The 21,460-nt window shown below is 40.2% G+C and overlaps 1 protein-coding gene across 2 annotated transcripts in view; it reads right to left on the bottom strand.

The window, feature by feature from the left end:
- Positions 1 to 3,770: 3,770 nt before the first annotated feature.
- CPB2 (carboxypeptidase B2) overlaps positions 3,771 to 21,460 on the bottom strand; it is a gene marked incomplete at both ends in the record, with an annotated part of 36,257 nt that continues 18,567 nt past the window's right edge. For both annotated transcript variants that reach the window (XM_080689924.1, XM_080689925.1), the window contains 4 exons: positions 3,771 to 3,955; positions 8,258 to 8,345; positions 11,293 to 11,495; positions 19,501 to 19,594. In XM_080689924.1, the coding sequence (XP_080546050.1) occupies positions 3,771 to 3,955; positions 8,258 to 8,345; positions 11,293 to 11,495; positions 19,501 to 19,594 (570 nt within the window). The remainder of the gene's footprint in view (positions 3,956 to 8,257; positions 8,346 to 11,292; positions 11,496 to 19,500; positions 19,595 to 21,460) is intronic.

The following is a 21,460-nucleotide window of genomic DNA, read 5'->3' as shown; positions in this document are numbered from 1 at the left end:
GGTGCACGCTTGTAATCCCCGCACTTGGGAGGCGGAGACAGGAGGATCATGCAGGTTTGAAGCCAGGCCTGCTGGCTTAAGAGACCCTGTTTCCAAATAAAAATATAAAAATGGGTCTGGGAGTGTAGCCCGAAGGTAGAAGGTTTCCAGGAACCCCAGTACCACCAAAAAAATAAAAAATATAAAAAATAAATTTGTACTTGTACTGAACACATACAAATTTTTCTCATTAGGTTTTAAACAAAACAGAATAAGAACTATTTACATAGCATTTACATTGTATTAAGTATTATGTGTATGAAATTATGAGATAATTTAAAGAGTTCAGAGGGTATGCAAAAGGTATACCTAAATACTACATACACACACACACACACACACACACACACACACACACACACACACAATTTATTTTTGGTACAAGGGTTTGAAAACAGGGGCATTCTACCTGCAATTTACAAATCCCACCCCGCCCCCAGTCCTTTCTTTTTATTTTGAAATAAGGTCTCCTCCCTAAAGTGGTGAGCGTGCTTGAACCTTCAATCCTCCTGTCTCATTTCAGCCTCCCAAATACTGGGATTAAAGGCCTGAGCCAACACTTCCAGCCAAATATTATATATCCTTTCATGTAAGGGACCTGCATAACCAAGGATTTTGGAATCTGAATCAATTCCTTGTGGATAATTTGGGCGGATAAAATTGGATCCTACCCAAGGCAGTAAAAGTCTTAGTTTTAGAATAAAATTTTTACATACACATATTGCTACATGACTGCATCAACTTTCTTAATCTCTTGTTGAAACTGTATTCTGTTGCGATATAAATATTTAAGTAACTGAAATTATTTGGAAAATCTACAGACTGTGTCCACAAAACTCTAGAGAATATTGTTGTTTAGGTACTAAAGCCAGTAATGTCAAACACAACTGAACAGCACTGGGTTAACTGGCACCTCATAGGCACAGACTGTACTGCATGATCGTCTGGATATATTGCAACAGTATCATCAACTTTGAAAACCTGAGGTGCAAAGCTCATTCCTAAACTTTTAAATACTTCTTTAAACCAGGTGTGGTGGTGCATGCCAGTAGTTGGGAGGCTGAGTCTGGAGGATCACAGGCTCACCGCCAGCCTCAGCAATTTAGTGAGGCCCTCTGCAACAGATGGATTGCTTCAAAATAAAAAATAAAAAGGGCTGGGAGTGTAGCTCATAGGTAGAAAGCGCCTGGGTTCAAGCCCCAGTACCACACTGAATAAATAATTTATTAATAAATAAACTGAATAAATAACTTAATTCAATTTAATCACTTCTTTAAAAAATCAAAAAACCCAGAGAGATTGTGTACGCCCCCAAATTTTCTTTTTTTTTTTGAAGATTTAAAGAAGTTTATTAAAAAGAGAGAAATACAGAAAATAGTTACAACCCCATGCCAAAATGGCATGAGGGGGGAGGGTGGCCCGGGCCAACTCACCACTCACCTAACCCCCCAAATTTTCAAAGTAGCTCGAATAATCTGAAAGCCCTATAATACAACCAAATAGTTAAGAACACTACCCTCCACAAACATGATCCTACCAGTATCACTCAGGTATTACCCGTTTTGGATAGTTTCCTGCCACATGAGCTATTTTAACCTACTTTAAAAAAGAGGATGCCAAATATCAAACCCTCTCCTTTAAGCCAAGGCGTGTTGTGCGTGGAATCCCAGTACTTGGGAAGCTTAGAAGGATTGCAGGTTTGCGCCCAACCTCAGCTACATAGTGAGGCCCTCTGCAACTTAATGAGATACTGTTTCCAAAAGAATATATATATATGCTGGAGATGCTGCTCCGAGGTAGAATGCCCCAGGGTTCAATCTCCTTGGCAAAAATAAAAATTTTAAAAAGGCAAAAATCAGCCCTCTCCTTTCATTCTACCCTCCCAGTTTCTGATAGAGTTGCCAAAAGTAACTACCTAGAGAATAAGAGGATAAAGTAGCACTCCTCAATTCCCAGGACCTGTGGTGAACACTGCTGAGAAAAGAGGACAATAAAAAGGAATAGCAATGTTTCACTAATAGGTCTGGAATGCATGAAGAGAGAGATAAAACCATATTGCTGTGCCCTTCCACCGCATTAAGTGAGCATGTCGCACCAGGGTTCCCATGCACAAATCAAATACTAGAGTCTGAGTCAACCTGCTCGTCTCCCTTAGACAAACGCCAGAATCATAACCACAGCAAGAAATGAGGTCTGAGCACAAGGAAGAGTTATAAAGTTACGGCTGGGGTGCTCCAGCAGAGTTCACAATCCCGGCGTAAATCAAGTGGGGGAATGGAGGACAGACACCCCATCGGGCCTCTCCATCCCAGGCCCGGCCAGCGCCTTCCACAGATCCCAACACCGATTCACTGGACGCATACCTTCTCCCCAAGCCCCTTGGCCAGCGCAGTCCCGAGGCGTCACCTCCGCCTCCGCCCCGAAGAGCGGGCGAGGCGACTGTCCCCGCGCCCGGCCCCGGGAGGACGACGAGAGGGAGGTGCACGCGCGGCTCCCGGGAACCGGCCTCGGCCAGGCCAGCGTGGGTACCCGGAGTGGCGCTCCACCAGGGCCAAGCGAAACTGGGATGTGGGGAGAAGAAAAAAACAGCCTAGAGACTGGAGAGTCAGAAAACGCAACAAAAACGCTACCCCAGGCCGCTAGGAGGACCGCCTCAAAACGCCGCCGGAAGTCAGGGGCTTGCCCCGTCCCTCCGCAGACCCAGGGACTTCCGGCCGCCAGATTAGTCGTCAGCGCGCAGGCACCGCCCCTCTATGGCCACGCCCCCTGTGGCCACGCCCCCGGGCTGCTGTCGACAGTCAGGCGCTGGAAATCCTCAAGCCTGCAACCTGAGGGATGCCTGGGGAAGACACTGGAGCCAGGGAGAGCTAAATGCCCACTTAAAAGCAAATTTAAAGCCCGTTGTGGTGGTGCACGCCTGTAATCCCAACATTCCGGAGGTTGAGACCGGAGAATAACGGTTTGCGGACAGCCTCAGCTACTTAGTGAGGCCCTTTGCAACTCAGAGAGAACCTGTTTCAAAATAAAGAATAAATAATAGGGCAGGGGGTGTAGCTCGGAGGTCGAATGCTCCGGGTTCCATCCCCAGACCTGCAAAAAAAAAAGTAAACAAAAACAAATTGAAAAGAGTTTCCTTTTCTATTACATAACTTTTTACAACAACTGCGCACAATGCCACATTTGTTAATGAAAGGGACTCCAGTCGTTCATTTATTCGCTTGACGGCGATTATTGAGCAGCTAAGCTGGTGGAGAGAAGGTGTTGGCAGCGTTTGGCACCCCTCCTCCTACTGGGTGGTTAGCAATGCCTAGTCGACTGTGCAGCACATGGAATGCACGCTTGTGTTTTTAAAGACTCAGGAAGAACTTTATTGAAAAATTGCAGCAGAAATCTTCGATGTGCTCCCGGCCACCTTTCTTCTTTTTGTGACTTAGAAGCCAATGATCTGCATGAAACTAGTTATTAAAATTGCTTGACACAAGTTAATCAGAAATAAGTCAGTACGTAGCTGCTTACAAATTTAAAAAAAAAGGAAGAAAAAGGTGAAAATACACGTGAACTCTCATCTACCTTAATATAAAGTATTGTGTTCTTTGACAAAATCAAGGAATAGAAAACCTTTCATCAAAACTACCAATCAAATTTTATAAAAAAAAGAACTGGCACAAAGATTTTGTCTTGTTGGAATCAGTAAATTAAAATTATGGGAACAAAGTGAAAACTCAAGGCCATTAAACATTCCTGATGACATGCCAAGCTATTTTAGAGACAGCAGCGAGAGCATCTGTACACGTGGGTTTGATGTAACGCTGTGGCAGTAAGAATCCATATTTGCCTTTATCTCGAAGTTCAATTGTAAATGAGTATTTGATGCCCAAATCATAGATCCAATCATCAGAACCTCCAGGAGCTAAGTCTAAAAGAAGAAAAAAGAAATTAACTTTTAAAATATAGGTGTTTCAAGTTAACAAAATTGTTTACAAAAATGAAAACAGCTTTGCTTTTTTATAGCTTCACTTTTTTCTGATTAATCACCTAATCTAAATTTTATAGAGAAAATGTAGATTCAAGTAAAATAGGGTAAGCAAGTAAACAAAAATTACCCATGACTAACATAATTCTACCAAGGCGTGATAATCACCAAAAACGTCTTAGTGCATTTTTTCCATGCATGAGTTGGCCCACTTAATATTTTACTTAATAAATAAAATTATGACAAAATGTGCTATTTTATAACATTTTTAAACAATCATTGAAACATTTCTAAATATAATGTCAAGTTTAAATCCACATCAGTTTCTATCATCTCATGGTGTTGCATTGTAAAGCAGGATATAATTGACTTAACTTTTTTTTTTTGGTGGTACTGGACATGGAACCCTAATATATATATAATATTATATATTATACTATAACATATATTATATTATATATTATATATTATAGTATATTATATATTATAGTATATATTATATTATAATGTATATTATAGTATATATTATATATTATAGTATATTATATTATATATATTATAATATATATATTTGGAAACAGGATCTCTTAAGCCAGTGAGGCTGGCTTCAAACCTGCGCGATCCTCCTGTCTCTGCCTCCCAAGGGGGCGGGGGGATTACAAGCCTGCGCCACCATGCCCAGCCTAATTGACTTAACTTTTTATTTGAGTATATTTAAAGTTTTTCAAATTTAATATAAACAACTTTACAATGAACCACCTTATTTATAAATAATTGCTTAGGGTTTCTTAGGATATTCTTTCCCACAAATAGAATGGTCTAAAGGGATGCATTTTTTTTTTACAATTATGATGCACTTACTTCCAAATATACTTTTTTAATTTTTATTTTTGACACTATGGACGCAGGGACATTTTACTTCTGAGCTACATCCCTGACCCTATTTTATTTTTCCCCTCCTCCTCCCCTTATTTTTTATTTTGAGACAGGGTCTCACTAAGTTGTACAGGACCTCACAAAGTTGCTGAGATTGGCCTTGTACTTGGCAATGCTCCTGTCTCAGCCTCCCAAATACTACTGGGATTACACGCATGTGCCACAACACCCGGCTTCCAAATATACTTTAAGAAAACTAAACTTCCAGGATATATTGACACGCATCTGTAATCCCAGTTCTTGGGAGGCTGAGAAAGGAGGATCAGAAGTTCAAAGCCAGCCTCAGCAATTTAACGAGGCTCTCAGCAACTTAATGAGACCCTGTTTTCAAATAAAAACTAAAATAGGGCTGGGGATATGGATCAGAGGTAGAATGCCATAGGTGCAAGCCCCAGTAAAACACACACACACACACACACACACACACACACACACACACACACAAACCTGGTTGGGGCAAAAATCTCTCTTCCTATTCTTATTTTTAAAGTTTTTTGTTGTTGTTTTCTTGAGGGTTTGTTTTGTGTTATGGTGCTGGGGATTGAACCAGGGGCATTCTACTTGCCCGCTACACCCTCAGACAGATTTTTTTTTGTTTTGTAATAGGGTCTCTCTAAGTTGCTGAAGCTGGCTTCAAACCTGCAATCCTTCTATCTCAGCCTCCCAAGTACTGGAATTATAAGTGTGTGCCACCATGCCTGGCTTTATTTTTAATATTTTTATAAACTCCTCTATCCTTTCATTCTTTCAAATAAACTTGAAAATCATTTTTGTACTCATTAAGGTTACATTAAATATTCAAATAATTTAGGAAATTATTTTATTTCTTTTACACTCAAAACATGTAATCTTCCCCTTTTGTCTTCTTTTATATATATCAGTAAAATCTAGGCCATTTTTTGAGTCTTATGGATTTATTGTGTTATGTATATACAGACACATGTATGTATTTAATAATAAATTCATATATACATATGCATGCATGCATATATGTATATGTCTACATATGTACATTAAGAAGGAAAGTCAAATCTTTTTTTTCTTCTTGTAGTGCTGAGTATTGAACCCAGGGCCTCATAAATGCTAGGCAAGTATTCTACCACTGAGCTACATCCTTGTTTTATTTTCCGATTTTTTATATAAAAGAATTCTAGATTTGTATATATTTGATATATTTGTATATTGGATTATGAAATCTTCCACTTTACTTAACATTTTGATTGTCACTAATATTTTTGGTCGGTTTTCTACAGTTTTGAAGGAAACAAATAATATGCAAAGTGCCCAGCTTTGCCTCTATTTACACATGGATACATTATGAAGTTGTTAACCTCATAATGAAGTTAATCTCATTTCTAATTCTAAAAAATATCCATCAGGGGTGGATGCATTCATTCATCAAATACTTCTGATCCATGATCAACATTTTGCATTTGTTCCTCCAGCATACACATCGATGTGCCCTGGATGAGTGACTGTGGTAACAGACTGATCCCATCACAGCAAGGACCTGCTCTATATGTATCTTCTGCCTCGAGGCACTGTAGTTAATGCTGAGGGAGAGAAGAACAAGAAGAAGGAGAAGGAGGAGGAGGAGGAGGAGGAGGAGGAGGAGGAGGAGGAGGAGGAGGAGGAGGAGAAGGAGGAGGAGGAGGAAGAAAAGCTCTGAATTGTGTGAGTGGGGTGCTCAGATAACAGGGCCAGGGCATGGATCCAGGTCAGCAAAGCCAGAGGTAAACCAGTAACCCCAAGGACAGAGGCACCAGTGGGCCAGTCTAGTCCACAATCTGAGGTGGTTGGGAGAAAGAGGGAGAGGGAGAGGGAGATTCTGGGACTAACTACTAACAAGCTATTTGATGCTTAAGCAACTTACTGAAAATATTATGAATGTGATGGCTTTAATATCCTTATGGATTCTACTTGTTAACATACTTGTTAAAGTACGATCTATAGGTTAAACTCTGGGTTTTTGCATAAATCGTCTCAAGGCCTTTTCACATGCCATTTTCTCTCCCTAGCATTCCTTCCTTCACACCTTCATTTGGTAGACATTCACCAAGTGGGTCTCCCAGAATTATCACATACAGAGACCTGCCAAGGCCACTTAGCCAAAGAGGCCCTCTTCCCTGCAGCCGTTCTCAAACCTCTAAGCCCATTTTTTTCCTTCAAAGCAATTGATGAAATTTTACTACATATTTTATTATTTATTTATACTTTTTCTGTAAATTACCATATTTTACATATTTTAGATTTTGCAGGCCACATGGTCTCTGTTAGAATTACTCGGCTCTGCCGGGCCTGGTGGCGCACACTTGTAATCCCCGCGCTTGGGAGGCGGAGACAGGAGGATCGCGCAGGTTCGAAGCCTGCCGCGCTGGCGTAAGAGACCCTGTTTCAAAAATATAAAATAGGTCTGGGAGTGTAGCCCGGAGGAAGAAGGGCTTCCAGGAACCCCAGTACCACCAAAAAAAAAAAAAAGAATTACTCGGCTCTACTTTCACGAAAACCATCATATATAATTTGTAAATGAATGAGCATAACTATGTTCCAATAAAACTCTATTATACACATAAATATGAATTTCATAATTTTATGTATCAACAACGTTTATTCTTCTTTCAATGTGTGACCATTTATATTTGGACAACATTCTTTGCTCACAGGTTATACAAAAACAAGCAGTGGGTTAGAACTGAGCTCCAGGCTGTAGCTTGCTGATACCTTTTCACATGTTTATTTTCTGTTCCTCTTACATCATCTACCCTCCAGCTTCAAAAGGCCAAAATCATTGTAATTCTATTGTGGGTACACAGGAGTCTCTCAATAATCATCTCCCAGCAGAAATTAATCAAACGACATTCAACATAGTGTGTTATTTGCTCTACTCTTGAATGCAGGCTATTACTTAAAAGATCTAAGGTAAATGGTATCCTCTAAATTTATGTAGCGTACAACATGCACTACCTTACATGATGGCTCTGGGCATCTTACACATTATTTTGATCCTTTATGAATTTTTCTCCTTTACTTAACTAGTAAAATGCCAGTTCTATAACCTTTACTCTAAAGTAATAAGCATATTTTTAAATATAAATTTGGGTTATTTTCAGTGTAATCATTTATTAATACAGCTTTTTCAGCACTGTCACAGTTATTGTGCTTCTGTTTCTAATTATTATGATTCAATTGTTTTACTTGTGATCAAATTTCCAGATTCAATTTGGAAAAATTAAACCGATGTAGAAAAAACTGAACACAGATTTCTTCAGTACTTTACAGTTATCCAAGATCCAAGGTAGAAATACTTACATAAACTCTCTGAGCCACTGCCATGCGTATATCTGGTATTTTTATTAACACTTTCAATAGCTCGAGCTGCTTCGCTGGCCACTCGAGACTAGAAGCACAAGAATGTGAAATATCAGTTAATGTGCAGTTTTGAAACTGGATAGGTAAACATTCCTAAAAAAAAAAAAAACACATCCTTTTAATTGAATCAAACTGCATATGCAAAATATTTTGAATTTATCCAAAAAGTAAATTAAGAAGAAGAATGTTGTTAGGTGTAGTGGCTCATGCCTACGATCCCAATATTTGTCAGCTGAGACAGAGGATTGCAGGTTCAAGACCAGCCTCAGCATTAGCAAGACTCTTAGCAACCTAATGAGATCTTGTTTCAAAATATAAAAGGGTTAGGGATATAGCTCAGAGATAGAATGCTTCTGGGTTGATCCTGCACAGAAACAATAATAATAAGAATATATTAATTAAAAATATTTTTACTTTATGACAATCATAACTGGGTGGATTTAAACATAAATTCATCCAGTGCATTGAAATTTTAGTTTGTATAGAAAATAATTCTCACATAGCTTTTTAGGAATTCATTATATTTAAAAATAATTCATTCATATTTCAAAATAACTATATTTCATGGTTTTAGAGTTATTTCATTCTTAGACAAAATTATCATCAAACAGTAAATTCAACTTCTCTAAACATTACATATATATGCCTGCTAAATGCCTGATTCACTTATCCTCACAAACTATTTCCTTCCTTCCTTCCTTCCATTCTTTCTTTCTCTCCTTCCTTCCTTCCTTCCTTCCTTCCTTCCATTCTCTCTCTCCTTCCTTCCTTCCTTCTTTCCATTCTCTCTCTCCTTCCTTCCTTCCTTCCTTCCTTCCATTCTCTCTCTCCTTCCTTCCTTCCTTCTTTGTTTTTCAGTAATGGGGATTGAACTCAGGGGCATTCTACTTCTGAGCTATACCTCCAGCCCTATTTTATGTTTTACTTTGAAACAGGGTCTAAGTGCCTGAGACTAGCCAAGACCTGTAATCTCAGCCTCCCAAGTACTGAAATTACAAGTATATGCTACCATGCCTGGCACAAATTCTATTTTCTTGTGGTGTAAACTGTTTAATGGGTTCCAAAGACTCACCAATTAAAAAAAGATTATGTTCCCAATATGGAACACTGGTTTCAGTTTACATATATCTTTTCAGAGGTTTCCACTTGACATATATCTTTCTAAAACTTAGAGTAGCATCATGGGTTTCACCAACACCATGTTGAAATATCAAAAGGAATATTAGTGGGAGGCTGAGACAGAAGGATCACAGATTCAAAGCCAGCCTCAGCAACTGAGTGACACTCTCAGCTATATAGTAATACCTGGTTTCCAAATAAAAAGCAAAATAGGTCTGGGGGTGTAGCTAGAAGGTAGAATGTCCTTGCCTCAATTCCTAGCAAAACACACACACACACACACACACACACACACACACACACACACACACACAGATTTTAGTGAAATTCCGTCGTCTACCTAACAAAACGCAAATTGACTCTGATATTTAAATTTCTTCACAAATCTAATGCCTGATGGTGTCACCCTTCACTCCTGAACCCTCACAATCCCCCTGAACATCTTTCCTGTAGGGAACACATGTCTTTGTCTTGGAAGTCCTCCCTTCTCTGTCTGCCTATACAAATTCTCTCTGAAGGCCTGGTAGGGATAGTATCAATTCCTTGACATCCGTAGCATTTTTTATTTTTGTTTCTTTACAGTAAGTCACCCCTTAATATACTGCAAATTCCTCAAGAACAGGAACTACTTGTAATAAAAAGGCACAATCAGACTATTCTACTTCCAAACGATGACAAATATATTTTAATTTCTTTAAAGACAATACGAAGAAAGATGTTGATGATGATGATGATGATGATGATGATGATGATGATGATGATACTGGGGATGGAACCCAGGGCCCTTCTACCTCTGGGCTACACTCCCAGACCTATTTTATAGTTTTATTTGGAAACAGGGTCTCTTAAGCCAGCTGAAGCTGGCTTCGAACCTGCGTGATCCTCCTGCCTCAGCCTCTCAAGCTCGGAGATTACAAGCGTGCGCTACCACGCCCAGCACAAGATGTTCTTTAAAGATTTTCTTTGAGAAGGAAAAAGAATCACAAGAGCCAGACATAACAGCACATGCCTGTAGCCCCGAGTACTTCAGAGGTCAAGGCAAGAGGATTGCTTGAGCCCACAAGTTCAAGGCCTGCCTAGGAAAGAAGCATAGTGACTCAAAAAAAAAAGAAAGAAAGAAAGAAAGAAAGAAAGAAAGAAAGAGAGAGAGAAAAGAAAAGAAAAATAGTCACAAGTGTCAAATATGCTTATGTTTAAATGGGCTACTTTCAGAAAATACAAATAATCTTATATTTGGCATCAGCAATTGCTAACCCTCTAATATTGTATTTTATTCTAGGACAGAAAAACTGTATCTTATTTTAAGACAGAAAAGCGAGCCAGAAGACACAAGGTATTACGTAGAGATCAGACCATACCAATGCCATAACATGCCCACCATAGAGCCATCAAGAATGCTTGCATCTGCCTGTAGTAAACCTTGGCTCCAGGGCCCTCCCTTCCTCCTTCTCTTCCTCCCTCTCTCCTTCCTTCCCTCCCTCCCTCTCTCCCTCCCTCCCTTCCTTCCTTCCTTCTTTCCTTCTTTCTTTCCTTTCTTCCTGGATTGAACCCAGGGACATTTCCCCTTCAAGTTATACTCCCAGCCCTTTTTATTGCTTATTTTGAAACAGGGTCTCACTAGGTTGCTGAGGCTGGTCTCAAAGCCTGCAATCCTCCTATCTCAGCCTCCCAAGTACTAGGATGACAGGCATGTGCCACAATGCCCAGCCCAGGGCAACTCTTGACAGAGTTAGACCATGATGTAAAACATTTATTCATTTATCCTCTAAAGGAAATTTTTTCCTATACTTTTTATTCTCTTAAGTATGATTTTATCTCTAAAATGCCAATGAGAAAAATAATGAAGTAGTACATACCAATTCCTCATGGTCTTTGCTTTTGCTTCTGTTATAGGAATACGGAAACAGTATCTGCTGGGCATATGAGTGCATGCTGATATACGCTTTAATGTGGTTGATATTTCTTCTCAAGAAATCAGCCATTGCCTTAACTTCTGGTTCAGACTCAGGGTAAATCCCACAGTACGTTTCAGCACAGGAGAAACTTGATGCACCTTCCTCTGTAGCAAAAATCCATAAAGAGGAATTTTAGGGGATGTGCACACCATTGTAATTTGTGGTTTCCCTGGCAATGTATTTCCCTAGTATCTATGGTGCAGCATTTTAAGATAAAATTGGGGGAGAATGCTATGAAACTATATTTCTAATGTCCAGTAAATATTCTTCATGCTTCTTTTGGGGCCAATTATTTATATACCCACAGAGAAAATCTTCTAAGGGTTGTTCCTAGACCGTCTTTCTTATTGCTTGGAAATAACCAATAACCATCTTACAATCCTGGGAAGGGTGCTGGGGATTGGACAGAGAGGCACTGTATCCTCAAGCTACACCTCCAGCCCTTTATTTTATTTTTGTTTTGAAACAGAGTCTCTCTAGGAGGCTGAGAATCTTGATGAATTGCTGAGGCTAGTCTGGAACTGCAAGCTTCCTCTCTCAGTCTCCCAAGTACTGGGATTTTAAACCCGTGCTCACTGCCACACCCACTCCTCTTACAACCTTGAGAACGCAGCTAGGAAAGTCTCAAAGACTTCCAAACTTCTGGTTATATGGGGAAAGATAAACCACATTTTCTTTAATCCACTGTAAATTTGGTTTTTCTGATATTTTCACACTAAAAATTGCTAAACAGTACAGTCCATAAAAGAACAGTCTCTCTCAGGAATTCGGATTATGCAAGTCTGCCCTCTGTCCTACTTTTAACTTGCTAACATGGCTTCATAAATAAAATGGGATAGTGATATTTGGTGCCAGTATAATGTTTATTCATGCCATTAAAAAATTATAGTAAACTGGGTGTGGTGGCACACACCTGTAATTCCTGTATGGAGGAAACTGAGACAGGAGGATCACAAGTTCGAGGACAGGCTTAGCAAGTAGTGACTCTCCTCAATCTAGTGAGACTCTGTTTCCACATAAGAAATACATTGGGGCTGGGGGGTATGGTTCGAAGGTAAAATGTCTCTGGGTTCAATCCACAGAGAAAGAAAGAAAGAAAGAAAGAAAGAAAGAAAGAAAGAAAGAAAGAAAGAAAGAAAGAAAGAAGAGAAAGAAAGAGGAAGGAAGGAAGGAAGGAAGGAAGGAAGGAAGGAAGGAAGGAAGGAAAAAAATTATAGTAGAATCACATCAGATAATAGGCCTACTTTCAACATTTCTCCCTCTGTCTCTAATTCACAGGGTTGCAGCCCCAAGGAGCCATATCTGACCTAAAGGATATTTCTCTCCTGGAAATATTTGAGGTCCCCAAATCAAATTTTTAACTCATGTTCTGCCAATATGAATACTCCCAATAATAAATTGAAATTGAGACAAAGATTCTAGTCTCAATCCAGCTGCTCTCTTGAATAAAAAAAAAAAAATAACAGTAGTCATATACCAGCTGATGCCCATAGGGCACACACTATATGTCAAGAACTGTGCTAAGGTTTTTGCAATATCTAATTTAATCCTCACAACAATCCGGGAAAGTGCATACTGCAATTGTGGGAGATGTAGACTTGACACTGTTGGTGGTAAAAATCCTTCCCACTAAGAGGCTACATGACATATTGTTAAGCATCCAATAACTTGATTCTACTCTTAGCTTTGCCATTTAATAGCTATATGTTCTTGGGTAATGTTTTTAAACCTATCTGTGTCTCAATTTTCTTATCTGCAAAATGGAAAAATTATACATTAAACGAGGACTGAATGAGGATCAAAGGAGTTAATGCATCCAAAGTGCTTTGCATAATGCCTGGCATATCATATGTGTTCTGTAACTCTTGATGTTTATAATCACATCATAATCCTTGTCGTCGTCGTCATCCCCATCCCCATCACCATCATCATCATGCAGATCAGGAACCAAAGAAAGCCAGTGGGCTTCACAGAGATGAGGAGGGAAAGGAGCTGTTCCCTGGTTCCCTGCAGTGTTCCGGGCCTGCCCCTGCCTGTGTCTGAGTCCAGCTGCATCCCTGCCCTTGGGGATGGCCATGGGCTACTCTGCTATCTTCTGAGTCCACCTTTTTCATTTGAGCTTGTTTGGCTTTCTTCCTGTTATTAGCCACAAAAACCAGCCATGATATTTGTCAAGCATTCATTTTCTTATAAGGAAATATGACACCCAAGGTCTTTCCAAATATTTTGTATTTATTTATTGGTTCTGGGGAAGGAACCCAGGGGCATCCTCTAAGTTACACCCCTAGCCCTTTTTATTTTTATTTTAGAACAGGATCTTGCTAAATTGCAGAGGGTCTTGCTAATTGTTGAGGCTGGCCTCCAACCTAAGATCTTCTTGTCTCAGTCTCCCAGGAACTGGGATTATAGGTGCATGCTACCACACCCAGCTGTTTTATTATTTATTTATTTATTTATTTATTTATTTATTTATTTATTTATTATTTTAACCCAGGGAATTCTACCTCTAAGACATACCCCCAGACCTTTTTATTTTATTTTTATTTTTTAGATCAAGGTCTTGCTATGTTGCTGAGGCTGTCCTCAGACCTGAAATCCTCATGTCTCAGCCTCCCAAGTACTGGGATTATAGACATGCACCACCATTGAATATTTTTGCCCTCTCCCCCCATATATAATAATAGAGAATAAAGATTGTTTAAAGGAAATAGAGACTGGAAAGAGCATGAAAGAGTTTAAAAGAGAAGTGGCACCCTAATATAAATCCCAAAGATCAGGGCTATTCAATAGAAATATAATGCAAGTCACTGGGCTTGGTGCCACAGATCTGTAATCCAGTACTTTGGAGGCTAAGACAGGAAGATCACAGGTTCAAGGCCAGCCTCAGCAATTTAGCAATACTCTTAGCAACCTAGTGAGACCCACCCACTGTGACCTGCATGCCCACTCCACAGCAAAATGACATCCTCTGTATAGCCTTGACAGCTTGTATGGTCTATAAGATAACTGCAACCTGATATGTACAGTCATTGAAGGAAGGGGATTTTGGAAAAAAAATATTTGCAATGTTTTTTGAATGATTTATTGTAAATGCTGTGAATACTATATTTGTGGGTTTGTATCTTTAAGGTTAATTCGCAAGAAAATAAAAAGAAAAGGGCTAGGATTGTAGCTTGGAGGTAGAATGCTCCTGGTTCAATTCCTAGTACAAAAACAAAAACAACAACAACAAAAAAAAACATGCCAGGTGTGCTGGCACATTTGGGAGGCTGAGACCAGAGAGTCATGGTTTGCGAACAGCCACAGCTACTTAGTGAGGCCCTCTGCAACTTAATGAGACCCGGTTTCAAAATATAGAATAAAAAAATAGGGCAGGGGATGTAGCTTGGAGATTGAATGTTCCTGGGTTCCATTCCCAGACATGCAAAACACACACACACACACACACACACACACACACACACACACACTGCAGAAAAAGAAACAAAAGTTTTCCCACTCTTTTTCTAAAATACTGAGTTAAGTTTTTATCATTGACATGCAATGGGAAAACTTTCATTTCTTTTTCTGTAGAGTGGTGCTCTCTTAGGAAGTTTGAGAACAGAGGTTCTTACAACACATCCCCTGTATGGATTGGATTCAACTATGTTTTTCCAAAATTCCTATGTTGAGGACCTAACCCCAAAGTAGCTATCTTTAGAGACAAGACCTTTAAGATGACAAGGTTAAATGAAGTGGTAGAGTAGGGCCCTAATCCAACGTGACTGATGCCAGAGAGGGAGAGGGAGAGGGAGAAGGAGGGCAGGAGTGGGGGGACACAAGCAGGTACTTGCAGAGAGAAAAGACCATGTGAGGACACCATGAGAAGGCGGCCATCTTTAAGCCAACGAGGTCTTCCAGCCTCCAAATGAGCTGCTGATGTTTAAGCCACCCAGTCTATGGTATTTGTTATAGCAGACCTGAGTAGACTAAGACACTACACTGCTACCTACCACTATCCCATTTCTAACACACATACTTTTTTTTTTAATACAGAAGAATAAAATGAGCATAAAAATGAGTAAGCACGCTTGATGTGCCACTTCCTGTTAGTCAGCGAGGTGGTCTTTTAACATAAAGTACCATAAAGGCACATTCTAGCTGTAGGGACTTAGAAAAGATAAGATTTAATTCTTTCTTGCTGCCTTGCTTACAGAGCACTGAAGAGATGTTGGAGTGCTTGGTGGAAGAGGGTTCTTTGCAAGTTGGGTGTGGTGGCACATGCCAGTATTATACTTGAGAGGGAAATAATTGATGAATGATTGTCAGACATAGACAAATTTTTAAAAGTTTGTTGTCAGTTAGCCTAGGTTTATACCCCGGCTCTGCCACTCAAGGACAGCTATGTGTCCTTGAGCAAGGACTTGCTAGGCTTTGAATATAGTTTGCTTGTCGGAGATGAAAATACATAAACTGCTCGGCATTTATTAACTTTTGGTTCTATTTATTTGTATTATTTTTCACATTAACAGCTGCTCCTCTCAGTCCCTGTCCAGTTGTCAGAGTTGTTGCAGACTGTGGACCTCTACAGACACCTTTATTAGGAATCCTAAGTAAGACTCTTGGGGAAACAGCTGAGTGGGTCCTCAGGCCCAAGTCAGATTAACCGGGTCTGCATTGGTGTTCCCTTTGCATCTGTGACTCCTGGAGCAACTAAATTCATTCACAGATTCATTTAATCAATATTTATTTATTTATTTATTGATTGATTGACTGATTGATTGATTGTACTGGGGATGGAACCCAGAGGCATTCTACCTCCAAGTTATACCCCCAACTTGATTTTATTTCTTATTTTGAAACAGGTTCTCACTCAGTTGCAGAGGTCCCCACCAAGTTGCCAAGGCTAACTGTGATCATGAGGTCCTACTGTCTCAGCCTCCCAAGTATTGGGATTACAAGGAAGCACCACCACACCGGGCTGATCTGATCAGTATTTTACAGGAGCCCTTCATGTACCAGGCACTGGACTAGGTAATGGTGACAGCCCCGCCCTACAGAGTTCTATTCCCCCAGAAGGGGAAGGAAATCAAGGAAGGAACAAGGTCAGCACTTGGGTGTGAGGTTTTCACAGGTACTCCAGGATAATGATGAAATGTTCAGAATCACAGATTTTTGCTTCTTTTGAAGGAAACCATGAATGTTGGATTCTGTAAGTTAAAAGTATAGAAGAAGAGGATGTTTCTCTCCCTTGGCTTCACCAAGCCGCAATGTCCATTTTCAAAAATACAGATAAGCCAGGCATGGTGGCACACACTTATAATCCTAGTACTTGAGTGGCTGAGACAGAAGGACCTCAGGTTTGTGGCCAGCCTCAGCTATTTAGTGATGCCGTCTATAACTTGGTGAGACCCTGTTTCAAAATAAAGAACAAAAAAGTAGGGCTAGAGGTGTCCTTAAAGGTAGAATGCCCCTGGGTACAATCCCCAGTACTGCCAAAAAAAAAAAAAAAAAAAAAAAAATATATATATATATATATATATATATATATATATATGAGAGAGAGAGGTGATTTAAACTCATTGTTCAATTTAATTTTGTTTTGTAGCTTTCTTTATTGTTGGTACTAGAGATTGAATCCAGGAGCATTCTACATTTGACCTATACCCCTAGCTTTAATTTTTTAAATTTTGAAACAGGGTCTGACTAAATTGCTGAGATGGCCTCAAACTTAATCCTCCTGTCACAGTCTCCTAAATACTGGGATTAAAGGTATATGCCACCATGTGCAACTGTAGCACTGTAGCTATTTCTTTTTTTCTTTTCTTTTACTTTTTTTTTTTTTTTTTTTTTAAAGTACTGGGGATGGAACCCAGGGGCATTCTACCTCCGAGCTACAACCCCAGTCCTATTTTTTATTCTTTTTTTTTTTTTTTTTTTTTTTTGGTGGTACTGGGGTTCCTGGAAGCCCTTCTACCTCCGGGCTACACTCCCAGACCTATTTTATATATTTTTAAAATTTGGAAACAGGGTCTCTTAAGCCAGCGCGGCTGGCTTCAAACCTGCGCGATTCTCCTGTCTCTGCCTTCCAAGCGTGGGGATTACAAGCGTGCGCCACCACGCCCGGCTTTTATTTTTTATTTTTGAAATCGAGTCTCATTGAGTTGCAAAGGGCCTCACTAAGTAGCACAATCCTCCAGTCTCAGCCTTCCAAATGCTGGGATTACAAGTGCAGGTCACCACGCCCGGCTTATAGCTATGTCTTCAATGCAGCATTATAGCTGGGTACGCAGCACACACCGGTAATCTGAGTACTTGACAGACTATAGGAGGATCGCAGGTGAGTACAGCCTCAGCAAGTAGTGAGACTTTCATCAGCCTAAAGAGACCCTGTTTCCAAATAAATAAATAAATTTTAAAATAGGGCTGAGGGTGTAGGTCTGACGTCGAATGCTCCTGGGTTCAACCCCCTAGTAACACACACACACACACACACACACACACACACACACACACACACTTATGAAATACAATGTTAGAGGCAGGAAAAAAAGTGAACACCTACCTCTAGTGAGAGCAGATTATTCTCAAACACCCAAATCAATATTCACTGAGTACTTTAGCTCATTCAAATCAAAGAATAATAAAGCCGGGCGTGGTGGTGCACGCTTGTAATCTCCGTGCTTGGGAGGCTGAGACAGGAGGATCGCACAGGTTCAAAGCCAGCCTCAGCTACTTAGTGAGGCTCTCAGCAACCTAGTGAGACCCTGTTTCCAAATAAAATATAAAAAAGGTCTGGGAGTATAGCCCGGAGGTAGAAAGCCTCTGGGTTCCACCCCCAGTACCACCAAAAAATAAAAATAAAAACAAATCAAAGAATAATAAATTCCCACTGCTTATCTTTATACCGTTTTTACATTTTCATTATTTTTGTATTATTTGTTAAAGAAAGAATATGTTAAAAAAAAACAATGGCTAAAACAAAAGAAAAATATTTACAAATACTATAGAAGAAAACATTTACCAGTATAATTGAAAAAAGGTTATCTCCCCACTCTAGGTCTGTGACACCCTAATGATGAACATTGTTATTTATTTATTAAAGTGAAATCTTAACAATCATGTCCTTGATTTACTAAGATAGTAGAATCTTAGAACCTTGAAGATTAAAAGGGACCTTAAAGGACTGGTCCTTCCAGGCACAGAGGCACGCACCTGTTACCCTAGTGACTTGGGAGGCTGAGGCAGGAGGATTACAAGTTTGAGGTCAGCCTGGGCAAACACAATGACACATTGTCTCAAAATAAAAAATAAATAGGGCTGGGGGTGTAACTCGGTGGTAGAGCACACCCCCTCAGTTCAATCTCCTGTTCCAACTCCTCAACCCCAACACAAATAGAAATGGCCCCACTTCCTTTTATCTTAAATATGAAGAAAATAGCAAGTGAGAGGGATTAGAGTAATTTATTGATTCTAGTTTACATTCACAAAATTACACTTACCTCTAAAGTTCATTATTTAAATGATTCCCCAATTCAGATAGGCTTCCCCTATCTGGGGAATGGCCAGTCTACCTTTGAGCTACACCCCCAGCCCTATTTTGTTGTTGTTATTTTTATTATTATTATTATTTTCTTTTTTTTTCTTTTTTTTTTTTTGGTGGTACTGGGGTTCCTGGAAGCCCTTCTTCCTCCGGGCTACACTCCCAGACCTATTTTTATATTTTTGAAACAGGGTCTCTTACGCCAGCACGGCTGGCTTCGAACCTGCGCGATCCTCCTGTCTCCGCCTCCCAAGCGCGGGGATTACAAGCCTGCGCCACCACGCCTGGCTTTTTTTTTTCATTTTAAAATAGGCTTTTACTAAGTTACTGAGGGCCTTGCAAAATTGGTGAGGCTTGAACCTGTGATCTTCCTGTCTCAGGCTCCCAAGTACTGAGATTATAGGAATGCCCTACCATACCTATCGTATCTGTGTGTGTGTGTTGTTTTGAAAGAGTCTCACTAGGTTGCTGAGGCTGTCCTTGAGCCTTCAATCCTCCTGTCAGCCTCCCAAGTTACTGGAATTCTAGGTAACCACCACACCCAGCTTTAAACCTCTTAATGAAGAGAAGTAAAGCAAGCAACCTACCACACCAGTGTCGGGAAGCAAAATTCCTATTCAGGTCTGTTCCGATGCAACGATTGTTCTCATGGAAAGAACGATTCTTTCTCCACATTCGATTCTGAGTAAACAAGACAGGATCAGATAGCCAGGGTGGCCATGTTTGCCGCTCAGGAAAAGACATGACATGAAGTCCAAGGGCTGGGCTGGGTTCCCTCCTTCACCCCACACCTCCCTCAGGCCATCTGTCACCATCTTTACATTATTCCCTTCACAGCCCCCATTTCTCTCTGAATCTCAGTCATGCTCACTCAAACTATCTTAGTCTGAACCAAACAAAATGGAAGTATTTGGCAATTTGGGGCCTATACAAATAAAAATTTTTATAGGGTTCTACTAGGCTGAAGATCGGCCTTCATTGTTTGTTGTGGTGGTAGCAGGAATTGAACCAGGGACCTTCTAATCCCGAGCTACACTGCCAGCCCTATTTTTAAATTTTTATTTTGAAACAGAGTCTTACTAGGTTGACGAGAGTCTTACTACTTGCTGATGTTGCCCTTGAACCTGGGCTCCTCCTGTCTGAGCCTCCCAAGTACTAAGATTACAGGTGTGCACCACCACGATCAGCTCTCCTTATTGTTTAGTCCTGTTTTTCCTTCAATTAATTTTATGCAAGGCTCATTCTGAGTTCCTTCAAAGAAAAGCAAAATAACTTTGTATTTTAATTCAAAACTGAGTACTGAGTATCAATGCTCTCCCCCCACCCCTTTTTGCGGTACTGGGGATGGAACCCAGGCATCCGAGCTACACTCCCAGTCCTATTTTTTTATTCTTTATTTTGAAACCGGGTCTCACTGAGTTGCAGAGGGTCTCACTAAGTCGCTGAGTCTGTCTGCGAACCTTGATCCTCTGTTCTCAGCCTCCCGAATGCTGGGATTACAAACATGCGCCACCATACCCGGCTAATGCTCTCTTTTTATGTTGTGCTTATTGTTTAAATAATTTTTTTAGATGCATGCTGAAATACTTATTAATGAATTGATGCTATGGTAACTGGGATTTGCTTCAAACAGTATGAGTAAGGTAGAAGTGGATGGAGGATATTGATAAAACAAGCTTGGCCATGAGTTGTGCTATGGTCTGGGTCCTAAGTGACCCCCAAGGCCCATGTATTGAAAGCTTGGTTTCCAGCTGGTGGCACCATTAGGAGATCCAAGCTAGTGGGAGGAAGTCAGGTCACTGGGATTGTGCCCTTGAAGGGGATATTGGGACCCTGACCCTCCTCTCTCTGTTTCCCAGGCACAATGTGGTGAGCAGCTTCGCTCTACCACATGCTTCCTGCGATGATGTTTTGCCTCTACACAGGCCTTGAAATAAAAAGGCCAGTGACTGTATGCTGAGACCTCTGAAACCCTGAGCCCAAATAAACCTTTCCTCCTTTAAAGTCATTTATCTCTGACATTTTGTCACAACAATGAAAAGGTAACTAATACAAGTTTTTTTTTTTTAATTGCTGTTTTGTTTTTTATTTTTATTTTTTATTTTTGGTACTAGGGATTGAACTCAGGGGAATTCTACCTCCAAGCTATACACTCAGCTCCTTTTAAATTTTTTATTTCAAGCCAGGCATGGTGGCACACACCTGTAATCTCAATACTTAGGAGGCTGAGACAAGAGTATCACAAGCTCCAGGACAGCCTCAACAAGTAGTGAGACTTTCATCAACCTAGAGAGACTCTGTTTCAAAAATAAAAACAGGGGCCAGCCGTGGTGGCACACGCGTGTAATACCAGCTTTCGGGAGACTGAGACCGAAATATATATATCACCAAATATATATATCTTTTTTTTAAATTTTTGAAACAGGATATCCCTGAGTTGCTGGTGGTCTTTCTAAGTTGCAGAAGCTATCTTTGAACATGTGATCCTCTGTCTCAGCCTCCAAAGTGGGAGTGGGATTACAGGCATGTACCACCACACTCAGCTAA

Source organism: Muscardinus avellanarius, assembly GCF_963383645.1.
Source record: "Muscardinus avellanarius genome assembly, chromosome: 2".
Taxonomy (NCBI): domain Eukaryota; kingdom Metazoa; phylum Chordata; class Mammalia; order Rodentia; family Gliridae; genus Muscardinus; species Muscardinus avellanarius.
Note: the sequence above shows the minus strand (reverse complement) of the source record. Positions and strands in the feature narration are given on the sequence as shown.